The 27,239-nt window shown below is 55.7% G+C and overlaps 2 protein-coding genes across 3 annotated transcripts in view; one reads left to right on the top strand and one right to left on the bottom strand.

The window, feature by feature from the left end:
- LOC117644536 (major antigen-like) overlaps nt 1-27,239 on the top strand; it is a 47,519-nt gene that overhangs the window by 8,558 nt on the left and 11,722 nt on the right. For both annotated transcript variants that reach the window (XR_004587667.1, XM_034384083.1), the window contains 11 exons: nt 2,674-2,748; nt 2,837-2,905; nt 2,995-3,278; nt 3,355-3,484; nt 3,767-3,859; nt 4,348-4,461; nt 4,575-4,742; nt 5,061-5,492; nt 5,772-6,001; nt 6,086-6,296; nt 6,380-6,495. Coding sequence is in view for 1 of the 2 variants with exons in the window: in XM_034384083.1 (XP_034239974.1) it covers nt 2,674-2,748; nt 2,837-2,905; nt 2,995-3,278; nt 3,355-3,484; nt 3,767-3,859; nt 4,348-4,461; nt 4,575-4,742; nt 5,061-5,492; nt 5,772-6,001; nt 6,086-6,296; nt 6,380-6,495 (1,922 nt within the window). In the remaining variant the exon portion in view is untranslated. The remainder of the gene's footprint in view (nt 1-2,673; nt 2,749-2,836; nt 2,906-2,994; nt 3,279-3,354; nt 3,485-3,766; nt 3,860-4,347; nt 4,462-4,574; nt 4,743-5,060; nt 5,493-5,771; nt 6,002-6,085; nt 6,297-6,379; nt 6,496-27,239) is intronic.
- On the bottom strand, nt 6,352-16,238 carry LOC117644537. The gene is made up of 6 exons (XM_034384084.1): nt 15,919-16,238; nt 11,051-11,472; nt 10,110-10,537; nt 8,986-9,424; nt 7,675-7,680; nt 6,352-7,560 (listed from the first exon to the last, which is right to left on the bottom strand). Exons 2-6 carry the CDS (start codon nt 11,467-11,469, stop codon nt 7,086-7,088), a joined length of 1,767 nt encoding a protein of 588 aa, XP_034239975.1. The 5' UTR covers nt 11,470-11,472; nt 15,919-16,238; the 3' UTR covers nt 6,352-7,085.

Genomic DNA, 27,239 nt, shown 5'->3' with positions numbered 1-27,239 from the left:
GAAAATGTTATTTCTTCTTAGAATATTCCATGCTTTGATGAAAGAAGCGCTAAGGTTTGTGGTGAGCTTGGTAGGCAACCTCGAGCTGAGGGACAGGTACGCTTGTGCTTGTTTTATGTCCATAGCTGCGTTGAATCAGGCTTTTGGTTCAAATTTAAGTGGCTTGCTTTTTTTCTGTATCACCAGTATGCCCACACACAGTTTTCCGAAGAAAACAATATTGGTCCTCGTGCTCCTCGTGGGCGTACTCCACGACAGGTATCAGTGTTAGACATCTGAGAGTGTGCGTAGTTTCAAATCTTCTTTCACCCTTACCCTCCCTAAAAATTGGTTCGGTCTAGCTCACCACAATAAGCAGCTTAACAGCCGACTGGGAGCTACACTCCAGACCACATCTAGTCGTCCGTCACATGGCAACATCTCCAGAGTTTATCCCCCGCCCCTGTACGCTCTCTACCAAGATTCACTCTGAGGCAACTTCAGCCACACCTTCTTCACAGTCCTTCTCCAGTTCTGGCACAGAATCCACATGCAACCCTGAGGCAAAGGTATTCCCCCACTCCAAGAAGAGGGCTTCCTGGAGGTTGTAAACCATGTTGATTCCTATTGATACGTGCTTTCAGTGTCTGTCTGCTAGCTTCAGCAGCGAATCAGACACGACTGTTGGGACTCAGGATCGCGATGACAAAGACAGGCAGAAGGTACTTGTGGCCTCTCCGGGGAGTTGACTTTCTGTCGGCTGCTTTCAACGCTCCGCCCCAGTTTCCATTTCCCCTTGCACAGTCCAGGCCACCCCCTCCGTCGCCGTACGTCCCAGCGAGCCGCATGTCGCGGGCCTCGGTGGGCGCGCTGCCCTCGCGCAGGTCGAGGCACCACCACGACGACGACCTCCACCGCGACGACGTGGGTGCAGCCTGCGCACAGTGGGCCAGAAGACCGGCGGAGGCGGCCGAAATCCTAGACGCGTATTGAGCTCCGGAGTCGCTAAGCAGGACTCAAACCGAACGTGTGACCCCACCAATGGATTCCTCGTTCGGAGAGCAGCCCACTGGTGGGGTCACACGTTCGGCTCGAGTCCCATTTAGCGACTCTGGAGCTCAAAACGCCTCGAGTTTTGGCCGCCTCCACCGGTCTTCTGGCCCACTGTGCTGCGTCCTCCGAGTCGTTCTCATCGCCCTGTCTCTCTGAAGAGACAGAGTGACAACGATTCTCGGTCTGCTGTCCGTGGGGCAGGGCCGGCGGCCGCGGCACCGCCTGCACAGCAGGGAGCGCGCGCTGCGGGCCAGGGCGGACGACGGCGACCCCCCGCACGTCCCTGCGCGCGCCTCGCGGTCCGGGTGGGTGGTCCACGACGTCCACGACGTCCACGGCGTCCACCACAACGACGCGGGGCGGGCGCACCGCGGCCACGCCACCGCGGCCGCCGCGCCGGCCAGGGCGCTCACCAGGGACCAGCTCCTGGAGGAGGCCGCCGAGGTGACGGCCGCCACCGCGAGGGAAGTCCGCGGCCGGCCCGGCCGCCGCACAGTGCGCCAGAAGACCGGAGGAGGCGGCCAAAACTCTAGACGCGTTTTGAGCTCCAGAGTCGCTAAATGGGACTCGAACCGAACGTGTGACCCCACCAATGGATTGCTCTCAAAACGAGGAATCCATTGCTGGGGTCATACACGCTCGAGGGGAGTCCTGTTTGGCGACTCTGGAGCTCAAAATGAGTCTGGAGTTTTGGCCGCCTGCACCGGTCTTCTCGCCCACTGTGCGCCGGGGGCCATCCTGATGCCTGCTTCGTCCAGGCGGTGCGGCGAGGGTCCCCGTCGTCCTCCCCCAGAGCTGCCCGCGGCGCCCACTGCCCCCGAGGGGCCTCGCCTGGCGGCGCCGCGTGCGACTCGCACTCGACGCAGACCCCCTGGAAGGCCCTGGAGCGCAGCCCGTCCCTGGGGGCGGTGCCCGTGTCCGTGCCGAGTGCGGCCAAGAGCCGTCGCAGCCTGGCGGTAAAGCTTCGTTCGCAGAGCAATCCATTGGTGGGGTCACACGTTCGGTTCGAGTCCCATTTAGCGACTCTGGAGCTCCAAACGCGTCTAGAGTTTTGGCCGCCTCCACCTGTCTTCTGGCCCACTGTGCAACGCGCCCCGCCCCACGCTGCGTCTGTGTGCCTCCAGGCGGAGAGTGGCTACAGCTCGGGCAACATGTCCAGGGCCGTGTCCCGGGCCAGGTCCCGCGCCGTGGCCAGCAGAGCCAGCACCAGGTCCACCAGGTCCAGCAGCCGGAGCAGGGCGTCCAGCCGCCATTCCTCCACGTCCGCGGCGACCCAAGACACGGCCGTCGGCACCCGCAAGCAGGTCGCGGGTTCAAATCCCCAGCAGCGGGGCTGGACTTTTTCGTTTTCTCTCCCTGCCAATGCTGTGTGTTTGACTCTGGTTGCAGCTGAGACCTGTGAGCTACGCGTCGTCTCCTCCACCCGCGCTCCATGGCCGGGTTGGTCTGCGGGGTCGCACCCCCTCCCCCTCCTCCAGGCGGGCTTCCCTGCCTTCCCCCCTGCCACCCCCACCTCCCCCACCCCTCTGCCAATCTCAAATTTTGGTACCCCTTTCTGCTGACAGGCGCACGTTATCCAATCAACATGTGACATATTCTTTTGGTTCTAATGCTGTTGGTCTCTGTGTCTCTGTGTTCCAGAAAAAGGGGTTGGTTTCAAAAAAGCCAGGCGCCACAAGTGGACCGAGCAAGAATTCCACTGGGGACAACGCCAAGGTAAGTGATGCAGTTCCAAGGTGCTATATGGATGTTGTATTTTACCCCCGCTAGAATGTTCAAGCTTATTGATTTCTTTTTGCTTCAGGTGCGTCCAACCAACCGTAGTGCTGCAATTCAAACAGATGTGAAGAGAATTGATTCAAAAGAAACTCAGGTGAGATTGTCTGCCTGTTTAGCTCATCATCTTTCTCTTGAACAAACAAAAATGAGTGCCTCATTTCTTAATGATTTGTTGTTTAACAGGTTAATCTTCCACGTGAGACTTACCATGAACCTCCAGAAAGAGAGAACGCCAACAAGCCTGAGCGCAGGGGTTCACGACAATCAGATTATCCTTATAGTGAATGCAGTGAAGGCCCCGGTAAACATCGCAACAACCAGGATGATGCAAATGTCGAGGGTAGGAGACAAGCCTATGCCAGTGAGAAAGGAGACAAATACAGGGAAACAGAATACAGAAAGGAAAGAAGAAGAGAGCATCATAAAACAAGGAGAGATGAAGAGGTTGATGAATATATTTCTGAAAGGTAAATAAATGTAGAATTGCTTACAAACTGTACATGTGACCATCAATTTGACCATGTTTTCTAACTTTCTTTGTAGGTATGCTGAAGAGGATTCAGAAAGGTGGAACCAGGATCAGAGAAAAGATCAGGACAGAAGATCAAAGGACAATGCCAGAAGCAAGAAACATGACGATCCTGTATCAGATAGATCTCAACCTAATCAAAAGGTCAGTGTTGCTATGTTAATACTGTGCAGAATTGTGTAGATGACTGCATGAGTTTGTGTGACAAAATCTTCTCACAGAAGCCATGGCGGTCAAAACCAGTGACCCAGACCAGTCAATGTTACAACCCACATCCCATACCACTCCCACCTTCTCAGTCTCAAAGCTGCAGTGGAACTGAAGGGGATGACTCTGTCTGATGCACTGGCAAGAGGACGAAAACCCCAATAATGATAATAGAAAATCGAGTACTGTATTAATCTATTTTGTGTTGTCCCTTAACAGGTGGACCGTGGTATTCAGAGTGAAGTCGGTCTCAGTTACCCCCACAGCCACCCTTGCATGGATGGGGCGGGTGATGGGCCTTGGAATGTGAAGGTAAGTGGAAATCCATCTTGCATTTCATTCTTCAACTGCTGTCCAATATATTGTTTAATGGCATCTAACTATAGGGGAAGTCAGCTGCCGCAAATCTATGTGGAAAGCGCAAGCATGGCTCAAGTTGCACTCGGGGCAGTAGTTCCAGTGGTTGCAGTAACCGCAGGAGCAGAATCAGCATGATTTCTAATGATTATTCTAATTATATTAATGGGTATAAAAATTGTGATATACTTAAAAAGAAAGAGCCACAAAATTAAAAATATTTTGGCAGCTTGTGAGTTAATTTTTCTAGTTTGTCTTTGTGCAGTATGTACTAGAGGGTTCTTTTTCTTCTTTTTCTGTAATGTAATGTTTAAGCTGATCAAGGGATACATCTATCTCCAGTGTAGTCATCTTTTCCTGCATTTGTGCAATAATAAAATATATATGTTTACCTTTTTGAAAATTGAATATGAATGTTTACTTTCTTTTACCTATCTTAATAGACGCCTCCAGATCTCTGTCCTATTATTAAAACTCTTGAAGCAGAGAGAAACTTTTTTGAAAAAGAATACCATCGCATTAGAGAATATTTGGACAACATGCCAGAAAAACCTGGGGTAAGTGTCTAAAGTGCTAACAGCTCTTAAAAGTTCTTGTCTTGATTCTCTTTCTGTTTTCTTCTTCTCCACCTATTTGTCAAATCTAATGTGTTCTAAAATTTTTCTTACAGAGCACTGATTTGCTGTGGAAACTAAGAGAGGCTCATGCAGACCTTGATGCCATAAGAGCAGAGAACCATAGACTGAATCAAGAACTCAAAGACCTCTCCGCAGTATACAGATGTGAAGCTGCAGATAGTCGTTCCCATTCAGATGTTAATCGTGCCTTGGCTGAAAAGGTAAAACCCATCAATTTTGTCTAGCAGCAAATTATCTTGCAATTTTCTGTTTAGTCCTTATTTAGAACCAGAGCACAGTGCCATTGTCAAAAAGCCATTGTTGTCATAGTAACAGTTTACCATCTCCTGGCCCTTTTTTCATCTTTTCATTACCCCTTTTTACTTTATTATTTTGTATGGATGAGCATTAGAATTGTAGATTTCAATTAGCTGTTGGTTAGCTTCTTTATATCAATTATTTTAATTAATTGTCTTGCATTTCTAAAAGTGATATTTTCATTCGATTTCCATTTCTAATACTTGTTCCTTTGTTAACAGTACACAGAGGTCCAGCAAAGACTTATTGCCAAAGAGAGAGAACTCCTCTCTGTGTGTGAAGAAAACCACTCATTACTTTCTGAAAGAGATGCTTTAAGATTACTTGCTCAGAGGGAGACACATGAGCGAGAACGCCTCAGTAGCGAACTTCACACTCTTGAAGTTGAGTTGGATCTTCTTCGTGTGAAGAAGTCTGCGGATGTTGAGAAAGACAGACTTCTAGAAGAGAACCGTTCTCTGAGAGTTGAAATTGATATTCTACGTGGACAGAAAGGATCAGACTCAACCCTTGAACGTGAAAGAGAAAGAGAGAAGGAGAGACTTCAAGAAGAAAACAAACGCCTTCGAGAAACTATTGACACTCTGAAAACTTCTACAATGTTTAGCTCATCAGAGAAAATGTGTTATGATAAACCTCCCCAATCTGTCATGGTAAGTGTTCATGAATTGAAAGCTTCCTACCTCTCCTTACACCTCCCTATCCCCAACCCTCCTGCATTGCTTAGGAGGTGTTGAGGCGGCTGCAAAAAGATGGATATGATGCTAGAGATGATTGCCAGCGGATGATTGCTGAACGAAATGCCACCCGAGATCACCTCCAGGTGCCACATGACGCTCTGCTAAAATCAGCCTCCTCCCTTATCTGCCTTTTGCCAAGAATTAATTTGAAATACGTGTTTGCTAATGCTCTTTCTGCTCATGTTGCCACAGTCTGTTGTTGATGCCCTTCACGATGCTCAAAAGCGAGTATGGACCCTTGAAGCTGATGGGAGAGATGCTTCGCGCACATTTGATAAAGAAATCCTTGACTTGCGGTCTCAACTTGCCAATCGCACCAAGCAACTGGATGCTGCCACACTCCAGTCAGAGGCAGCACGAACTCGTCTTGCTGAACTCCAGAACTCATTGGGTCAAGCTAATGCAAATCATATGAAAATGAAGTAAGGCTCCATATTTTTAAATTGCTTTATTGACTGTAATTTTATCTGATACTAATTTCCTCTGATACTTGTTAACCACTCTAGAGTTCTACTTGAAGAAACACAAAGAAATTTAGAACAAACCCAAAATGACTTGGGCAGACTGCAGATGGACGCTGTAAACCAGCAAGAACACATCCAAAAGCTGGAATTCGACAGAGTTGCATTGGAGAAGGAGGCCAACGCTTTACGCTCTGAGGTTCAAAGGTTGCACTCTTCCATCAATGAGCTGGAAAACGAAAAGGACGAACTCATTGTAAGTGATCTGCTCTGTTTGTTTTTCTCTTCAGAAATAATTTTAAGCACCAAGATAAATTGTATTTTTGATTTATTTTGTAGCGAACAGCTGATGAACGAGCAGAGCAAGTCCAAATGTTGAGTGACGACATACGTGAGCGGGATAGCAGGATCAAGCAGTTGGAGAAGGCCATCAACGACCTACACTTTGCTGCCGAGTGAGTCTTAACAAATATTTTTGAGTTGGGTTAGTCTATAGAAGTCTTACAAGAATTTTTGATTTTCCTCAGCTCCTAATCTCTAGAGCTTTATGATAGTCTGAACTTTATCTTTCTGACTAGGCTGTCACACAAAAGTAGTTTATGAACTTTCATGATGCTTTTTGGCACATGACTTGTGGCACTGCTTTGGGGTCCAAAAGCTCAACAAATACACAATGACCAAATGATTCTTGAAATTGGTTCATCTCATTTGATAAAAAAATTAAAGTGAATTTTTGCTGACCCCATTAAGCAGTTTCAAAGAGGAAAGAACTCATATCGTCACTCAAGTGAAAGTTTCATTCTAACTTTGTAGAATTTTTCACCCAAGCAATCAATTTAACGAGTTTTTTCCCCTTATCTTTAATTTGTTCTATTACAATATGTAATACTCTTCCATTACTGTAGACAGTAATGTATCATCACATTTAGCATTCTATTCTACAATGGTAATGTGCTTGATGCTGATCACAGAGTGTGTACGCTTAAAGAAACGTAGGGCACTGGAAGAATTTCCATTCCTAAGTACGCAGTGGACAAAGATGTTCCTACACTGTCACGAAACCTCTTGCGTTGAGGAAAGAGGCCAGCACTACGGTGGGTGGTTGGCACTCCAGCACTGACGTAGAGTTGTCGCTCTTCCCACTGGGGCTGGGCTGTGGGACCCACACTGGCTTGTGGCCCGGCCGGCAGTCGCACTTAGCTCGAGCTCTAGGCCGAGCTTCCGGGTCGGTCCACAGCTCCAAATTTGGATTTGAATCAGTCAGTGTCCTCCCCTCTCGCCCTCTCCTCTGCGGGACCAGCCACTGGCCGAGGGGGCAGGGCCCCTGCGAGTAGAGCGAGTAGCACTTCCCGTTGAACACTATGGCACCGGACTTGGATTCACAGTCTGGCTCGGTCCTGGGCGCGATGGCACTGCGCTTCACCCCTGCCATGTCCTTGTCTTCTGCTGCGCCACCAGTGGGTGGGCTGTTTCCACCACACCTGTTGTCCTCCATGGATTTTCCAGGGATGTTGTTGGAGCTGTTGACGTATAGAAAAATTTTAAAAATATTCACTTAGTTGAGAATTTTTAGGGGTTCCGACGAAGGAGGACCCCTATTGCCCGGGACGGCTCAGATTTTTTCTTCCGCCGACGCAAATCTAAAAATGGTTCCCGCCAAATTACTCCTTATCATAAAAAAATGAAGAATTCCTGAAAATTTCGAAAATTTATCGTAAGAATTTAACGTAAACGACAAAAACATAAATTTGCAACAATGAAGCACCCTTATCCCTTCACATTTTCCAGAAACGTTTCAAAGACAAAATGTGCTACTCCCCAAAACTAAACCTCCTGCCTCACCAAAGTGACAAGAAATCGTCTGTGTTCTGAGAAAATGGTTAAAACATGAAAAAAAGTCTCCATGGCAACGACACGGTGTCATCGTACCAACTGTCAAAATTTAAAGTCGCCGATAAAAAGAAATCAAAACGCCGTGAAATTCGAAAATGCCAATGCTAACGCATTGCACGGTGTCTCGACATTGGAACATCTTTGAAGTCTGTCAGTAAAAAGTCCGTAGCAAAAAAGACGCAATAAATTAATCGTCGGGGGTTGGCAACAATTTTCTCGGCGTCTGCGCCCTTTCGAAAATCGCGAGGCTGAAAAAACGAGTAGTCGCGCATTGAAACTGCCCCTCCATTGTTGCTGAGGTTGAATTGTTTGGCTTGCTTTTAAAGGTTGCGGTTCTCTTGTGATGTTTTCCTCAATTCTGTAACCAGCACGACGTTGGTTTGACGAACTTAATAAACTCGGGAGAGGTGGTTTCGGAACGCGGATGACTTTCGTTTGACGAACATGAGCACTGTAAATCGCGAGATCGCGAGATGGACTGAGATGGTCATTGTGTTAACTGAATCAGGTTTGGGGATGTAAAAATGCCGGTAGGATTCAAAGTTACGTAAATAACGGTAAAATTAACGTAATTAACGTTTAGACGACAGACTTAAAATTCATTTCCACAACCGGAACACCGTGCAATGCGTTAGCATTGGAATTTTTTTTATTTAAAAATGTAGCAGTGGCGGACTTAGAGGTGATCTTTGGGGCAAAGGGGTACTATTTGCGTACTTACAGCGGCAAAGTATGGCCTTTTGCCTACCTTTCAGGCGCACAGGCGGCCAGAAGTCCGGAGGAGGCGCCCAAAACCCCGGACGCGTTTTGAGCTCCAGAGTCGCTAAATGGGCCTCGAACCGAACGTGTGACCCCACCAATGGATGAACGTGTGACCCCACCAATGGGTCGCTCTCCGAACGAGGAATCCATTGGTGGGGTCACACGTTCGGTTCGAGTCCCATCTAGCGACTCTGGAGCTCAAAACGCGTCTGGAGTTTTGGTCGCCTCCACCGGTCTTCTGGCCCACTGTGCATCCCCCTCGCCCTTGAAGTGTAGTACAGTGTGCTTACCTGGACTTGGCGGCGGGCCCGGTGCAGCCGCACATGCCGCGGTAGGAGATGCCCTCGAGCGCGGGGCGGACGGCGGTCTCGAACAGCACGACCTGCCCCTTGGGGCACGGCCCGCGCACGCCCACCTTGTAGCAGCCCGCGTCGTCGGGGAAGTAGAGGCGGCCGGGGCGGCAGGGCGCGGCCACGCACTGCGAGGCGTCGGACAGGAGCTGGCCCTGGGGGCACGGCCCGCGCGTCCAGGGCCGGTAGCACGCCGTCAGCGCCTGCGCCGTCTGGGCCTCGACGGCCGCGTCCACGGCCGCGTCCACGGCCTCGGGGCGCGGCCAGGGCACGTGGCCGCCCTTGCAGCGGCACTGCGCGCGCCCCGGCCGCCCCGACCGGCCCGACCGCTTGCCCGGCGTCGTGAAGCGCTGCCCAGCCGGGCACGGCCCGATCGTGTCTGGAACGGAGGCACTGTTAGGCGTGGGTTCGAACCAAGGGGAAATCACTGCGAATTTCGGTGTACTGATCCAATGAATTTCAGTCGAATTGCGACGAATTTCTGTAAAATTGCGATGAATTTTAGTCGAATTTCAGTCAAATTTCGATGAATTTCAATCAAATTTCGTTAAATTTTAATGAACTTCAGTAAATTTTTCAAGTTTGATGAATTTCGGTGTACAAATTTGGCTGGAGTTATTTGCGTGGGGCGGCAAGTGCAGGTCTGAGAGAAACAGAGTTGGGTGGTGCGTAGTGGGGCGCTACACTCTAAATATGGGGTGCCCAGAAACTGGGCGCCTTTGTCGCCCGCCCCACTTTTTAGGGTGCCAAATGCCGCCCAGTTCCTGGGCACCTTTGTCGCCCAGTCTCGGGGTGGACAAACCATTAAGAAACCTGCCTTCACCCATGGCTCAGCAGCGACTGAGGTGTCGAAGGTGCCCAGAATCTAGGCACCTTAGTCGCCCAGGATCTAGACACCTGAGCATGCTCTACCATGGGAGAGGGCCGGTTACTGTATGATTTGTCCACCCTGAGACTGGGCGACAAAGGTGCCCAGAAACTGGGCGACATTTGGCACCCTAAAAAGTGGGGCGGGCGACAAAGGCACCCAGTTGCTGGGCACCCCATATTTAGAGTGTACGTACCGATCTGGAAGCACTGGCCCGTGGCGGGGTGGTAGTGCGGCAGGTCGGCGCTGCAGCCGCACCGCGGCGCGCCGGCCACGCCACTGGAAGTGGCCGAAGTGGCCGCACTGGGCGGCAGGAAGATGAGCCCCTTCTCCTGGCAGGGCCCCGGCGTGTAGTGCTCGTGGCACGTCTTGGTCAGGGGCGAGAAGTACCGGCCCAGCTCGCCGCGCGACTCGCACCGGCAGACGCCCAGCGGGGTGGCCGTCGAGGCCGTGGCCGAGGACGTCGTCGGCGTGCCGCCGTGGCCGCGGCCCGCCACCAGCAGCTCGCCGCGGTAGCACGGCCCCCGCGTCAGCTGCGGGTAGCAGCGCCCGTCGCGCGCCCAGAACACGTGGCCGGGCGGGCAGGCGTCGGGGGCGCGGCACGCCGCGAGCAGGTGCGGCACTCTGCGGGGAGGACAAGACCGGCACGGCGTCAGTGCGTTGCGGCCGCGAGGCGCGGGCTGAGATTGGGGACTCGATCAGCTGTGGTGGGTAACTCTGGGAGGTTCCAAACCCGACCCCCCGCTGGGGCTCGAACCTGCGCCTGACAGTGCACCCCACAGTGGGCCAGGAGGCGGGCGCAGGCGGCCAAAACTCTAGACGCGTTTTGAGCCCCAGAGTCGCTTAACAGGACTCGAACCGAACGTGTGACCCCACCAATGGGTTCCTCGTTCGGAGAGCAATCCATTGGTGGGGTCACACGTTCGGTTCGAGATCCATTCAGCGACTCTGGACCTCTAAACGCGTCCCGGGTTTTGACCGCCTCCACCGGGTCACTGTGCACCCATTTAAGCGGGGAGTTTCAGCGCGGGCGCCTGTGGGTAGGCAGCCCAACTTGCGTGGCCGCCGCCGAGGGTGCCTGATGGGTGGCCTACCCTGCAGGCTGAGCCTGCTCACCCACTCTAGGACTCTGCTCACCTGTTGTCCGAGTCCGGCGGCGCGGGGACGGGCGCGAGGTACTGGCCGCGCGGGCACGGCCCCTGCTCCAGCAGCGGGTAGCACGTGCCCGTCGCGTTGCTGGCGGTGCTGGCCGTCGTGGCGGAGGCCAGCACGGCGGTGCCGGGCGGGCACCTGCAGCCCGGCGCGCCGCCCGGCCCCACGCCGGGGGTGAGCTCCATGTGCGGCGGGCAGGGGTGGCCGCGGCGGAAGATGCGGTAGCAGCGGCCGTCGCCGGGCCACAGCAGCAGCTGCCAGCCGCCGGGCTGCGCCGCGCAGGGGTTGTGCCGGGGGTCGGCCCAGGACGGCGGCACCACCGCCCCCAGCGCCAGCACGGGCCGCCCCCACGGCCCCCACGGCCCCAGCAGCAGCGCCAAGGGCGGCAGCAGCGTCAGGAACATGCCCTGCAAGCAGACGGGGTCGTTAGAGGCGGCAAGCGCACAGTGGGCCAGAAGACAGGTGGAGGCGTTCAAAACCCCGGACGCGTTTTGATCTCCAGAGTCACTGAATGGGTCTCGAACCGAACGTGTGACCCCACCAATGGATTGCTCTCCGAACGAGGAATCCATTGGCCCATTGTGAAGCGTCGATTTGCACCGTTTGTGTTTGTTTTTATGTCGTCGCGATGGTGAAACCGTTGATTGGCCGCGCCGATGGTTTTCCCCATCACACCGGAAACCGGAAACCCGCACGGTGGCGTTCCTCGAAATGCGCGTCGTCACTTTGGTGCCGGGCCGCGAGTTCGCCGCGAGGTCAGCGGGTCGCCCGGAATGACAACACGGTGGGCACCGTCGCGGCGCCGCGCCGTGTGGCGGCATGGCGCGCCCCGCCCCGCCCCGCCCCGCCCGTGGCGCAACTCGTGCCAGATCGACATCATCGGCCGTGCCGTATCGGTCCCCTCGTCGGTCCCAGTTAGTCCCCCGGGGTCTTGTCTGTCATGTGCAGCGTCGCGTCCTGCGCCCTGCAGACTGCCCTACTGCCCCGCGGTGCTGGGCGCGGTCTTGCAGTGTGCCGGCAGGCCGGGCAGGCCGGCTGGCCAGGAAGAGGGCTTTGATCCCGCACGGGGTCGCTGCACCTTCAAGGCCCCGAACCGCTCGCGGAGTCCTTGTCCGCTCGTTAGAAGGCCCTACAGACTCATTCCGAGAGTCGTAGCTCTGGCTCGCTCGCGCCTGCACGGAACGCCTCACGAGTGCGAGAGAGACAGAGCGACGAAAACGACTCTCAGAATCAGTCGGCTGCTGTAGTCCGAACGCTTCGACGAGGCTCGAATGGTTTGCTCAAACACGAGTAGAGCTGCGGACTGATTCCGAGAGTCGCCTTCGAGGCTCTGTCTCTCTCCCACCCACAAGAACGCCCCGCGAGTGCGAGAGAAACAGAGCGACGAAAACGACCCGCGGAATCAGGCGACTGCAGCGGAACGGAAGCACGCCGGAGAGGGAAGTCCGGATGGAGAGAGAGAGAGAGAGAGAGAGAGATTGCCTATTGCCTCACTTAGGCGACATTATAAAAGGGGCCGTGGGCATCGCATCGCTGTTGAGGTTTCCAGGCGGTGTTGCGCCCTAGGTGGCTGCTGGCCTGCTCATCGAAGTCGCAGGACCAGTCGTCCCCCCAACGTAACGCCAGCGTGTTGTGATGGGGCTTGGTTCGTCGCTCCGTCTCGCTCGCACCCGCGCGGCACGCCCCGCACAGTGGGCCAGAAGACCGGTGGAGGCGGACGAAACTCTAGACGCGTTCTGAGCTCCAGAGTCGCTATATGGGACTCGAACCGAACGTGTGACTCCACCATTGGGTTGCTCTCCGAACGAGGAGTCCATTGGTGGGGTCACACGTTCGGTTCGAGTCCTGCTTAGCGACTCTGGAGCGCAAAACGCATCTAGAGTTTTGGCCGCCTCCACCGGTCTTCTGGCCCACTGTGCCCCGTGAGTGCGAGAGAGACGGAGCCATTGGCCGCGGCCCATAATTTTGGCCGAGTGGCGCCACGGGCCGCTATTGCCGTTATCGGGTTTTCGGCTGCCAAGATCGGGTTGTTTCACGGCTGGAATCAATTTACCCCGTTTCGGAGTGGGGGTGCCTTGTCGTGGAGAGGGAAACCCCCATTATTCGGCTGCTTTGGGCCGTGGTGCTCAGGAAGGACACCCAATCAAGTCACTGTTAGCGGAAAATGTTATTCGGAAGTCAAAGGGACATCCTTTGACCTCCTTGGCACGTTGGCCTTGACCTGCTTGTTCTTTCTGGGTGGTCGTCCAACAGAACGGCGTTTTGTTGCCTGTTCGCAGTTAAGGGGAAATGACTTTGAATTCCGATGTGCAAATCAAATCAATTTCACTTGAATTTCAATGAATTTTGGCCAAAAAATTGTGAGAAGAAATGTCAGTAAACCGAACCGAACCTAACCGAGCCGAGCCGAAGCACGCTGGCTCGGCTCGGCAGCCTGACCTCCGCAACCCGCTGCACCGCCGCGGCCCGCCACCCGGTACCCGTTTGACAACTCGGGGGACAAAAACAAAAACAAAAAAGCGCGGGAAAAAGCGGCCAATTGACGGCGACGCCGCAACAGTTGCGGGGATCTTTCCGCAGCAGGTTGCTGCAGTCGGCAGCATTGGCATTGCCTCATCATTGCGGGTTTGTTGCCACTGCAAGTGGCTGGCCGGGCCGCCCGACCACACGGCACCCACGGCGGATAGAGTCCTTAAGGACCCGACACGCGGAAAGCAACAACTGGGGGCTGGGATAAGCGACTCTGGAGCTCAAAACGCGTCTAGAGTTTTGTCCGCCAACGCCGGTCTTCCGGCCCACTGTGCCGCGTTTGTTTTGTAACGCACTCCGCGGCGGCGCGCGAGCGGCGCGCGTCGAGGCGCCCTTCGAGATATCGAAACGACGCGCGGGCTTTGCGGCGAGTCGAAGTGCGGCTAGAGCCGCGCCAGAGTGTGGATAGGGCGTGTTGCGTCTCGACGACCCATTAGCAGGGCTGCCTGTGACTCAACGATCAGACGGACGGGCAGACGGACGGACAGACAGACGGACGGACGGATGTGAAATGTTTTCCATTTTCCGGGTCTTACGGGACGCATCGATTTGACGCGTCGGGGAGATAGAGACGGCGCAGGCATTTGGCATTTGCCGGTCGGCACCGTTCCGTCTCTCTCGCACTCACGGGGCGTGCCGCACAGGCGCGAGAGAGACAGGGCGACGAGAACGAATCTCGGAATCAGTGTGCTGGATCGCCGATAGCAGTCGATTTGTTGCGCATCCCGGGGCAAAGGCCGGATTAAACTATACGCAGTTACAGTGCGCGCGCCGCGGCGTGTCAGTATCAGAAGACGCATCTAGTCAAGTACTGTTGTGGTCATGCTGTTACCCGAAGAGGGAACAGCTTCCCACATTCTTTTGGCGAAAATCGAACGCATTCGGGTGGCTGAAACGCCTGTGAGTGGGCAACACGTGTGGAAAATACGTCAGAAATCTCGCTCACTCTGGCTCATACACACTGTCATTTCAGTGTAGGCTACATGGTAAAAACCGTTTCTGGTTTTCTCAGGAAGCCTATGGTAAAGACATAGACGATTTCCAGGAAGTTCCTGGGAAAACCAGGAACCTTTTTCTACCGTCTACCCTCAGCTCTAAATGGCATCATCCAACGCTTCTCACAAGGCTTTTTGCTCTTTCTTCGATTTTTAACAATCTTTAATTGGCAACTGAAACTTATGAGCAACATGCAAAACTTAAGTATAGGTGTGTCCGCCTGCGGGTCGGGACTCGCGCTGCTTTCTAGCGACGCAGATTTTGGCGTTCCCTGCCCTACTTTTATCTCTCTCTAGCGTAGTATGACAATTTGCGTGTGCGGTGACAAAACGCTGCCACGCCCCGCCCCGCCCCGCCCCGCCCCGCCCCGCCCCGCACGCCCGCCCCGCCCCCGCCCCGCCCCGCCCCGCCCGCCCCGCCCCGCCCGCCCACCGCGGCCCGTCCGCCTCTACACGTTAATCGTGACGCAACGTGGCGTACCGTCGCGTACAATGCGAGCCGCGGCGCGCCAGCGACCTTTGGTATGACAATGAGGTCAATTCCCGTATGCATTGCTTAGCATTGCTCCCTCTCGGTGTCGCCGCGTTGTTGGGCGCCTCGGCCGCTTTGGTCCGACCGCTGCCTCGAATCGTAATGAAGTGATGTGGCGGCACGACCAGCCACAGTGGGCCAGAAGACCGGTGGAGGCGGCCGAAACTCTAGACGCGTTTTGAGCTCCAGAGTCGCTAAACGGGACTCGAACCGAGCGTGTGACCCCACCAATGGATTCCTCGTTCGGAGAGCAATCCATTGGTGGGGTCACGCGTTCGGTTCGAGTCCCATTTAGCGACCTGGAGCGCAAACCGCGTCTAAAGTTTTGGCCGCCTCCATTGGTTTTCTAGCCCACTGTAGCCCCCTTGGCCCCACCCTGCCGGCTGAATGCTGCCCTCCTTGCACGCGGACGTCCTGCACGTTCATGAAGTGCACTCGCTCACGATTCAACTTCCACGGTGTTTTAGCGGACATTTGTATGTGCAACGGGTGTGTGAGAATGCGCCCGCGGTCGTGCATGCGTGCGCGTCTGTGTGTGTGTCTGTCTGCCTGTCTGTCTGTGTGTCTGTCTGTGTGTCTGTCTGTCTGTGTGTCTGTCTGTCTGTGTGTGTGTGTGTCTGTCTGTCTGTCTGTCTGTCTGTCTGTCTGTCTGTCTGTCTGCCTGTCTGTGTGTGTGTCTGTCTGTCTGTCTGTCTGTCTGTCTGTCTGCCTGTCTGTCTGTGTGTGTGTCTGTCTGTCTGTCTGTCTGTCTGTCTGTCTGTCTGTCTGTCTGTCTGTCTGTCTGTGCGCGTACTTACTACAGGGCCGTGCAGCAGGGCGTAGGTCTGTCCTCGTGATGCAATGCCTTATGTCAGGGCTAGTGCCGAGGCTAGTGCTGCGAGCTCTGCGAGGCGGTGGCGCGGCGGCCGGCGGGCCGGCATGCAAAAGGGCCTGGATCGGGGCGCCCCGCGGAGGGACCCCGCAGACTGCCTTGCCCCCACACTGCTTGGCCTGTGCATGCTTCCGGCCTCGCCGTCGTCGTCGTGGCGGTCACTGCACTGCGAAGCACTGCTCCTCCGTGGACGCGCACTGCACTGGTAATCCAAGTTCGCGGCGTCGACGGCGTCCTGGTCGTGACGCGGCGGTCGCGGCGCGGTTCGTCGGTCGGTCACGCCGCCGGCGGCGACCTGGTGCTGGAGCGGAGCTCCGCGTCGGCTGTCACTCGGGGAATGACTGCCGTGCCGCGCCGCGCAGCCGCGCCGCCACAACAGCGGTCTGGAGAGGCGCGCTTCCCCGCCCCTCCACCGCGCCGCCGCCCCCACCCCGCCGTCCCCGCCGCCCCCAAGGTCGCCGTCGACGTGCACGCCGAGCACGCGGTGTCGTGTGGAAGGAAAGAGTGCCCCGCCCCGCCTCGCCCCCCGCCCGGAACCGGCCGGCGACGCCGCACCCCGTGCAGCACGCCGCACAGTGGGCCAGAAAGAAGCCCGGCGGAGGCGGTCAAAACTCTAGACGCGTTTTGAACTCCAGAGTCGCTAAACAGGCCTCAAACCGAACGTGTGACCCCACCAATGGATTCCTCGTTGGGAGAGCAATCCATTGGTCGGGTCACACGTTCGGTCCGAGTCCCATTTAGCGACTCAGGAGCTCAAAACGCGTCTAGAGTTTCGGCCGCCTCCGCCGGTCTTCTGGCCCACTGTGCGCCGCTCGTCTCGTCCTCTCTTGTTTCGCCATGCACTCCCGTCCATATTTCTTGCAGACTTCCAATTAGCCTCCCTTTTACGTCGTTTTTGACGCGTGTGTAAATTTTGCAACAGTTGCGCGTCCTTATAGCTTACAGCGCGCTGTTTCCGTTCTGAGTTGCGAATTTTTCTACGGTGTCCTTCCCTCATCCTCTCCGTGGCGGACTGTGACTCTGTGACTCAATCAAGCCGTGCGACCGGCCGGACGGGCGAAGGGCCAGCCGACTGATTGGTCGCTCTGTCTCTCTCGCACTCACGGGGCGTCCCGTGTCGGTGCGAGAGAGACAGGGCGATGGAAACGACTCTCGGAATCAGTCTGCGGCCGGGCCGAGGGCCGGGCAATTAGCCCAATGAGCCGCAGTGTGCCGAAGTCGAGCCGAAAGCTCGGCGAGTCGGCTCGGCCCGGCCGAACCGAACCGACGAGTGGTTCAAGCGGTTCGCTGCAGTCTGAGAGTCGTTTTCGTCGCTCTGTCTCTGTCGCACCGATACGGGGCGCCCCATGAGTGCGAGAGAGACAGAGCGACGAAAACGACTCTCGGAATCGGTCTGCTGCTGCTGCAAGCCGCTGCAAGCCGGCCTCGGTGTCGCAGTCGTTGCAGGCGGCCTTGCCGGTGCCTTGCCAGTGGAGGCGCAGCGGCGCAGCACCCCGGGGTGCTGATGTGGGTCAGGCCCGGTCAGGCCGTGACATTGCCTTGATTGGGAAAGGACGGGAACGGGAAACGCACAGTGGACTTGCCAGAAGACCGGTGGAGGCGGCCGAAAGCCCGGACGCGTTTTGAGCTCCAGAGTCGCTAAATGGGACTCGAACCGAACGTGTGACCCCACCAGTAGATTCCTCGTTCGGAGAGCAATGCATTGGTGGGGTCACACGTTCGGTTCGAGTCCTGTTCAGCGACTCTGGAGCTCAAAACGCGTCTAGAGTTTTGGCCGCCTGCGCCGATCTTCTGGCCCACTCTGAAACCGCGAGGCGGTGCCGGTATTCGAACCCGCGCACCGGCCGCCTCGCTTATCTCGCACCGTCTCGAGCACCGCTTGATTTGAGCCATTCATTTCGCCCGGACGTCCCTCTGGCTCCGGTGCGCACTCGCATCGCGACCAGCGGACCGATTCCGAGAGTCGTTGTCGTCGCTCTGTCTCTCTCGCACCTATACGGGACGCCCCGTGAGTGCGAGGGAGACAGAGCGACGAAAACGACCCTCGGAATCGGTCCGCAGCTCGCTTCGTCGAGCGACACTAATCCTGCCCCGCCAGGCAGCACAGTCCAACGGGACGCTGGTAACGATTCAGCCCACCGAGCGCCGGGCTGGTCCGTCACCCATTTGTGTGTGTGTGTGTGTGTGTGTGTGCGCGCGCGCGCGCGCGCGCGTCTGTGCACTGAGAAAACCTTACAAACTATTTTGGGCCTTACAAAGAAAAGTAGTTTGTATAACAAAGTATTTTGAGCATACGTAAGCTTACAAAGAAAATACTTCGTAATTTACGAACTATTTCTTCGTATAACAAAGTATTTTAGTTTGTTATATGTAGGCTCAAAATACTTCGTAAGGTTTTAAGGGTGTGTGTGTAAAAAGAAAGGGGGATATGGGTGCTTCGAGGATGTGTATCCTCTTGTGTGTGCCGTGTGCCTTTGCAAGTGTGTGCGTGTGTCTGTGCGTGCTCTCTGTTTGATTCGTGCGTGCATATATGTGTGTGTGCGAGTGTGTGTGTGTTTTAATGTATTCCCCGGCTCGTTCATTAAACGCTTTGCGGACCGAAAATAGCGCTCGGCGCGCGGAGAGACCGTTTCCCGGCTGCACCATGGCCCCGCCGGCTCCGGGAGGGTACGGAGGGGTGGAGGGGCAGGGGGCGGGTTTCGTTAGGGACTTGGCAAGGCAAGGTGCAGGGCTGGCAGGGCACAGCCTTCTCATTCATTAGCCATTATGACTCAGTGGAGGAGAAAGCCGAGTGCGCTACGCTGCTTGTGGCACTTGCAGTGCAGCAGGCGGTGCGTCGCGGTGCGTTCCGGGAGCATGCAAACGGATAATCGTCCCACCGGCACCTCAGCTAGCTGCTTCGCGGAAAAGCCGAGGTCGCACAGTGGGCCGGCCAGCAGACCGGTGGAGGCGGTCGAAACCCCGGACGCGTTTTGCGCTCCAGAGTCGCTGAATGGGACTCGAACCGTACGTGTGACCCCACCAATGGATTGCTCTCCGAACGAGGAATCCATTGGTGGGGTCACACGTTCGATTCGAGCGTTTTTTGAAAAAAACCTAGCCAGGTCCTCCACTGTATGCCACCTGCTTCACGGCAAATCCGCCCTTCTCAACCATCGCGATGGCCTTCCCGCCCACATTGTGTGTCCGCTCGCTATCTCTGTCCCGCCATCGCCGCTGGCCGGCCGGACTGCACTTTCGATCTCTGTCCCTCTGTCTCTCTCTGTGGAGCTGAATGGCGTTTCGGTGCGATTTGCGGCGCCGGCGGAGCGAGGCCGGCACCGTTCTAGATTTGATCTGTTTGTTGTTTGTCATGCGCTCCTAAACGGCGAGAGAGTCGGACACGTTTTGCGTGTTTCTGGCGATCGCATTGCTCGCGTCGGGTCTGAAATCTCGCTTGTTTTTTCCTCTTAACCCTACCAGGTAAAAAACAAGCAAAAATTGTAGATTAAATAAATTTTTAAAAATATCAAATTTTGTCCCCCAAAAATTGTGCATATTTTTTTTGTACCGACAGCTGCTTTGTGTATTTGCAACTTTGTTTTTTGCTTTTGCTGAATCGATTTAGCTGCTGTTGACAGTGTAGGCGGAATGTTCCTTTGACGGAGCCTACGCTGTTGGCATTAGGCAGGACAATGGTGTCGCCTCCTGGCGCCATGCTAGTGCACTGCTAGTGCGGGGCCTGCCGTCTTAGCCCATGAGGAACCCCCCACACCCTTTCCAGACAAGGCACGCGAAAAGGAAGAAGAAAAACATCCAACAAGAAAAAAAAAGTTACTCATTGTACACTATCAGCCGTGTAATGACATTTTTGTCAAATAATCGCCTTCTTCTCGCTTGCTTATAAAGTTTATTAAATAAAATTTGGTCCTTAGAATTTGACTTTTTGTAGTTACGGTGTGTAGCTTTCGATATTACCTGGCCTGTTAGAAGAGCAATGCTCGTTCGGAGAGCAATCCATTGGTGGGGTCACACGTTTGGTTCGAGTCCCATTTAGCGACTCTGGAGCTCAAAGCGCGTCCAGAGTTTTGTCCGCCTCCACCGGTCTTCTGGCCCACTGTGCTGCGGAAGGTCAGGGAAGCGAACTGCACTCCAAGTTTGGCCGCGACCAGACCGCAGGACCGCAGCGGACTCATTCCGAGAGGCGTTCTCGTCGCTCTGTCTCTCTCGCGCCCGTGGAGCGAGGTGCGAGAGAGACAGCGAGGAAATCGTGTCTCGGAATGAGTGTGCGGGACCGCAGAGAGACGCAGCCAGAAGGGCGGGGAGTCTTCGGGCCGTGCGACCGGTAGTGCCTCGTGCCTCGGAGGGGAGGGTCATCGCACGGTGGTCCAGTGGAGGTGGACAAAACTCCAGACGCGTTTTGAGCTCCAGAGTCGCTAAATGGGACTCGAACCGAACGTGTGACCCCACCAATGGATAGCTCCCCAGACGAGGAGTCCATTGGTGGGGTCACTCGCTCGGTTCGAGTCCGATTTAGCCACCCTGGAACTCAAAACGCGGCTGGAGTTTTGTCCGCCTCTACCCGTCTTCTAGCCCACTGAGCATCGCCTCAGCGGGACCACATTTGGCGACATTTTCTCGGAAACAAAATCACTGATTGTATTTACTTTATGAGTTTCCTTGTTTCCTTTGCTTATGTTTGAGGGGAAACTCGGGAACTGAATGTCCCGATTGAACTGCCGCCCTCGCCCGCACGTGTACACGGCCCCAAAAGTTCGAGTTGTTGTTGTTGTTGTTCAAGGGCGGATCCAGGGACGGGTTCAGGGGGGGGGGGGGGGGGATGTCGCGAAAGTTGCCTACCTACAGGGGTAATGTGCGACTTTTTGCCTACCTTTCAGGCGGCTTCGCCGCCTTCAGGGGGGGGGGGCGACGCCCCCATCGCCCCCCCCTTGGATCCGCGCCTGTTGTTGTTTGCAAAAAGTGCATCCCGTCCTTCCTCGTGCCGGCCGTACTTGGCCATGCTGATGGCGCCGGGCTACGCCATCAAGTGCTTCGCGGTCTTGGGTGCCGCGCGCGCCGCGGCGTCCATGCTGCGTTCGAGATATCGACAGTCGGTCGAGAGCTCGAGAGGAAGGCGCTTCACTCTCGAACGCAGCCCCGCGCGGCCCGGTGCTTCCGGCCGCTGGTCGCTCAGATTGGCTGCCGGGCGATTCAGGAGAGCGGTTTGCCGCTCCGTCTCTCTCGCACCCTCACGCAGCACAGTGGGCCAGAAGACCGGTGGAGGCGGCCAAAACTCTAGACGCGTTTTGAGCTCCAGAGTCACTAAGTGGGACTCGAACCGAACGTGTGACCCTACCCATAGATTGCTCTCCGAACAAGGAATCGATTGGTGGGATCACTCGTTCGGTTCGAGTCCCATTCAGCGACTCTGGAGCTCAAAACGCGTCTAGAGTTTTGTCCGCCTCCACCGGTCTTCTGGCCCACTGTGCCCCATGAGAGGGACGGAGACGGAGCGACGGGAATTGCGCTGCTGTCTTGCAGTGCGGGCACTGCGTAGCTCTGCGTGGCGCACCCGTTATTTTGTCGAGCGCTCGATGAGCTTCGAGCTTCGCCTGGGAAAGGTCGCAGCCAATGGGACGACGTAAAAAGACGGACGGTTGTGCATCCGGATGTCTCTGCTCGAACGTCTGATGCTCTGCGGCCGGAAGGGAATCTCGGTGGACGTTTCTCTGCACTGAGGGTAGTGCACTGTGAGATTCCTGTGGCCCCGCCACGCTCTGTGGGCCAGAAGACCAGTGGAGGCGGCCAAAACGCTAAACGCGTTTTGAGCTCCAGAGTCGCTAAACAGGACTCGAACCGAACGTGTGACCCCACCAATGGATTCCTCGTTCGGAGAGCAATCCATTGGTGGGGTCACACGTTCGGTTCGAGTCCCATTCAGCGACTCTGGAGCTCAAAAGTTTCGGCCGCCTCCACCGCTGTACCCCGCCCCGTCCCGCCTTGCCCCGTCTCGCGCCGCCCCGCCGTGCCCTAGTCGTCATGTTATACAATCGGATGGCCCCGCGAAATGTTGCAGCCGCGGTGCTGAAGTGCACGTGCCCCTCCCCTTCCCCTCCCCTTCCCCTCCCCTTCCCCTCCCCTGCCCTGCGGGAGACCTCAGCAGACTGATTCCGAGAGTCGTTTTCGTCGCTCTGTCTCTCCCGCACTCCCGGGGCGTGCCGTGCAAGTGCGAGGGAGACAAAATGACTCTCGGAATCAGTCTGCAGCGGCGCGCAGATTTAATCTTGACGCCCCGCTGTGAGATTTTTCTAGTGGCGCGACTTGCGCCTGACTACCGACTCGCCGCACCGCGGCAGAGTGGGTCGGAAGACGGACAAAACTCCAGACGCGTCTTCAACTCCAGAGTCGCTAAGTGGGACTCGAACCGAACGTGTGGCCCCACCAATGGATTCCTCGTTCGGAGAGCAATCCATTGGTGGGATCACACGTTCGGTTCGAGTATCATTTAGTGACTCTGGAGCTCAAAACGCGTCGAGAGTTTTGGCCGCATCCACCGGTCTTCTGGCCCACTGTGCGCGGGTTTGCCCGCCGTGCTTGCCTTACTTGCAGTGGCGTGGCTGCCTTGCTCGCCCCGGCGATGTCGTCCTCATTATGTAAGCTCATTTTTCAGTTTCGTTATTTCGGCTTTGGACCGTACCGTCCGTACCGTCGCCCCCCCCCCCCCCCCCCCCCCCGCAGCGAGTGCCGCCCCGCAGACGGAACGGAACGAGTATTGGGACCCGGCAGAGGACGACACGAGCGCTTATCTGTACACTGCAATGATTCACTGTGGAAACCCAACAAAATATTTTGGGCTTTGCACAAACAAAAATGTCTCCTTGTAACTAAGTATTTTGAGCATACGCAGGCTTACTACGAAAACACTTCGTAATTTACGTCCTAATTGTTCGTGTTCCAAACCAAATAGATGTATGCAGCGTGTGACGCGACTCAAAAAATTTAATTTATTTTTTTTCTCTTTTTTTTTCCAAAATTTGTGACTTGCAGTCAATGGTTAGTTAGACCACCTGACATGAAGAGGGTTCTTGTCGACCCAAGGTTGTTGTAATAACTAATTTCCCGTCCGGATGAAGAGAGGGAAGCACGTCAGGTTTGACGCGTGCTTCGTGCAAGCACATACACTGCGTGCGCCACTGGGAACGATGTTGCTTCAGCGCCGCCCAAGCTCGGCGCAGCAGCCCATTGTCTTATTCCACTCCTCATCAGACTCATCAGCAGCGCACTGCGCGCGCGCGTGTGTGCGTGTGTTTCTGTGTGTGTGTGTGTGTGTGTGTGTGTTCGACGGTTTGATTGATTTCTCCGAAGGGCATTACTGCACCTTGGCGTCATCGGTGCGTCGCTCGTCCATGCCGACGTCGCCATCCTCCACGCCGTCATCCTCCTTAGAGCTCAAAATCCCGGACGCGTTTTGAGCTCCAGAGTCGCTAAAGGGGGCTCGAACCGAACGTGTGACCCCACCAATGGATTGCTCTCCGAACGAGGAATCCATTTGGTGGGGTCACACGTTCGGTTCGATTCCTATTCAGCGACTCTGGACTTGAAAACGCGTCTATAGTGTTGGCCGCCTCCACCGGTCTTCTGGCCCACTGTGCGACGCCGCCATACACCACGCCGAGCACCGCCTCGCGGAAGGGCAAGAAGGGACTGAAGATTGCACCGTCGTCTTTCTTTTTCACTGTCAGTCTTTCGTCGATCTGCTCGCAGCTCGCTCGCACTGGGCCACGCCTCGCTTCTGCTGTGCTTTATCCTTCTCTCCTCCTCCTCCTCCTCCTCCTCCTCCTCCTCCTCCTCCTCCTCCTCCTCCTCTCCTCCTCCTCCCTCCTCGTCCTCGTCCTCCCCCTCCCCTCCCCCCCCCCCCCCGGCCTTGGACGCAGCAGAAATGAGGTCCAGTGACAGACCAGGGTTTCGTTGATGTTGTTCGGAAAGGGTAAAACATCACAAGCAAAGTATTCTTCACTCACACACACACACACACACACACATGGTGATCGCAAGAAGTACAAAAAGTGTACTCCAATTTTTTATATACCTGTTTCACAACTTCGGCTTTTGTCTCCCTCCGTCTCACCTTTCGCTCTTATCCGCCCCCTCTTCCTCCGCCTCCTGGGCCGCGCCCTGGCTGCGGCGCCGCGCCACTAGCAGAGATATGACCCTTGTTCTAGCGCTGCTGCCGTTCGCGCCGTAACGTTACTCAGGGGCCGCGGGGCGTGGGTAGATTACCGACGGGCCGCCCCGCCGCACCACGCCACGCCCCGCCACGCCCCTCCACGCCTAGCCCAGTACACGCACTAAGGAGGCGACAAAAAGAGCTGCCGGCGCTAGACTGGCACGTCCAATCCGACTCTTTTGAAGCAGCTCCTTGTCCAGCTCCTCTTCTAGGTCCTTGCCCAGCTCCTCCAGGACCTTGTCCAGCTCCTCCAGGACCTTGTCCAGCTCCTCCAGGACCTTGTCCATCTCCTCCAGGACCGTGTCCAGCTCCTCCAGGACCTTGTCCAGCTCCTCCAGGACCGTGTCCAGCTCCTCCAGGACCGTGTCCAGCTCCTCCAGGACCGTGTCCAGATCCTCCAGGACCGTGTCCAGCTCCTCCAGGACCGTGTGCAGCTCCCCCAGGACCTTGTCCAGCTCCTCCAGGACCTTATCACGCTCCTCCAGGACCTTGTCCAGGATCGCCCGCATGGACTCCAGCGATGAGTTCTCGTTTCGAGTCCTCGCAGCAGTGCTTGTTGTCAAAGACCGCCAAAAAGAACCAAAAAAAACCCTTTGACTTTTGATTTTATTTTGCTGCTGCTTGACGGAGAGTCGGCTGGCCTTGCCGCCGATGAGTGACACGGTCGGAAAACGAAAGCAGAAAGTCGCTCAAAACAAAAAGAAATTAAGAAAAGTGAAAAAAAAAAGTTAAGAAAAAGTAATATAAAGAAGCGCGGCTCGTTTTGCACGGCCATTACGGTGGGGGCGTCCTTGAGGTCGTCTCGCGGGGTGTGTCCGTCTCCGGCCTGTCTGTCTGTCTGTCCGTCTGTTGGCCCGGCCGCCCTACGAGGAGGAAGTGAGAGAGGAATACCCATAAAGGGGCAGAGTGCCTTCAGCAGCCGGTCGGGTCGTAACTGAGTTGCGGTTGCGTTCGGCGCGGAGCGAAAAAAAAGGAGACGTCTTAGAAGGGGTCATGCTAATGAAGAGCGGTTTGAGGTTTGCTGTTTTTGGCGCGGGATCGAGGCTGTTGCATTTGGAGACGGAGTGACACGGATGGGAGTGAAAATGCAGCATGGAGACTTCAACGCGCGGTCCCCAGCGAGCGCGGACGCACAGTGGGCCAGAAGACCGGTCAATGGATTGCTCTCCGAACGAGCAATCCATTGGTGGGGTCACACGTTCGGGTCGAGGCCTCTTTAGCGACTCTGGAGCTCAAAACTCGTCTAGACTTTGGTCCGTCCCCACCGGTCTTCTGGCCCACTGTGGCGCGGACGCCGACCACTTTTGAGTGGTACGGATCCAAGAAGACGCTTTGTGACGACTACCGTACAGTACTGGCTTTTTCCAGCGGTGCACAGCTCCTTCCAAATATCAAGCAGCCTGCCCGGAGGTCGCGCGGCGAACGAAGGCGGCAAGGAAGGCACCGAGATCTCTCCCTATTATCATGTCCAAGGCTGCGGGCCTGCAGGGCTGCACCAAGTGAATACTCTCTCGGAAATTCAAATTGGGAAAATAAACAGTGTTTCTTGGTGCGTACGCGGGCCGGGCCGTGGCTACGGTGGCCGAGGCGGGAGTCTCGTCACTGGGGCATCATGACACGTGTGCCACACTCCAAAAAATAACTTCTTGGGTCAGTAAAAAATATTTTTTCATGGGTTTTTGAAAAAAAAAAGTCTTGAAGTAAAAGCAAAAAAAGAAACATGAAGAAACCTCCTTGTCTCCCCAGTCTAATTTTTACCACTCTCTTTGCCCTTCACTCTCCACGCATTTTTTTCTCTCCTTTTTCATCCTGTTTTTCTGCCTCACTCGCGGTGTCACTCTGCTCAATCCTTCCGTCATCCACACTGCCATACTCTCCAATTTTTCGCTTCCAACACCTTCCACTCGGCCTTTGCTTCCCCCCCCCCTCTCCCCTGTGCCACTCCCACCCACTCCTCGAACTGCCCTTCCCCGCCCCTCCTGCTGTGACGTCGGTGACGTCACCCTGCTGCTGCCACACTGCTCGTACTTGCAGTGCCTTAGTATCGTCTCGACGCCGCAACGACGTCTGCGACTGCACTGCTAACGCGGCTGACGCTCTGTGGTTTGGAAAGTGACCAGGCCTTTGTTTCCGGGAGTCAAATCGCGGGGGCGACGACCCGAGGAGGCACAGTGGGCCAGAAGACCGGTGGAGGAGGTCAAAATCCCGGACGCGCTTTGAGCTCCAGAGTCGCTAAATGGGACTCGAACCGAACGTGTGACCCCACCAATGGATTGCCAGAAGACCGGTGGAACGGAAACATATACGGAACCGCTGCAGTATTGATCAGACGTACTTTTTCCTAGCAGTGTCCGCCGCGCCGCTCCGTCCATTACAAAGTCATAAAAGCCCCGGGATTCCGCATACGGCAGCAAGCACGAAGAAAGCCCAGCAGTCCACGCGCCTTCCTCTGAAGCCCTCAGAAGCCCTCTGGGGCCATCTGAAGCCCCCCGTGGCCGTCCGCGGGGCCCTTTGGGTTTCCGGCAGCCAATCGCCATCAAGCATCTGCATGATAACACTTCCTGCTCCGGCAGAAGACCGATCGGCATAGCGAAAAGAAATATTGCCCCGCGGCCATTCAAAGAGGCTTCTGCTCATTTTCTTGCCCTGCTGCTTCACTCAACACTTTTACTGGTGCGCAGGAAATCAGAGGAAAATTTCATGCCGAGCTGATCTAAAAATCGTTGTTGATATCCATTTCGCGAAACAAAAACAGAGAGAGGGGTCAGTGGAGGGAGAGAATAGCCATGGCATCCATGTATGGAGAAAGGGCAGATTAACCTTTCGAACCGGTGACCCTTGGATCCTGGATCCTAGGGCAAGCCCCCCGTTTTCGGCAACGGATCGACATTCCGGAGAAAGCATCCCGGAGATCCCTGCTCGCTCCGCACAGAGGCCGGCCGGGCCCCTTACACGCAAACCGAGGGACGCACATTTTGGTCGGCCCAATATCATTGGCCGGCCATTGGCCACCGCACAGTGGGCCAGAAAGGGGGGGGCCC

This window comes from Thrips palmi, unplaced genomic scaffold, assembly GCF_012932325.1.
Source record: "Thrips palmi isolate BJ-2018 unplaced genomic scaffold, TpBJ-2018v1 HiC_scaffold_18, whole genome shotgun sequence".
NCBI lineage: Eukaryota > Metazoa > Arthropoda > Insecta > Thysanoptera > Thripidae > Thrips > Thrips palmi.
The sequence above is the reverse complement of the archived record's forward strand: the minus strand, read 5'-3'. Positions and strand labels throughout refer to the sequence as shown.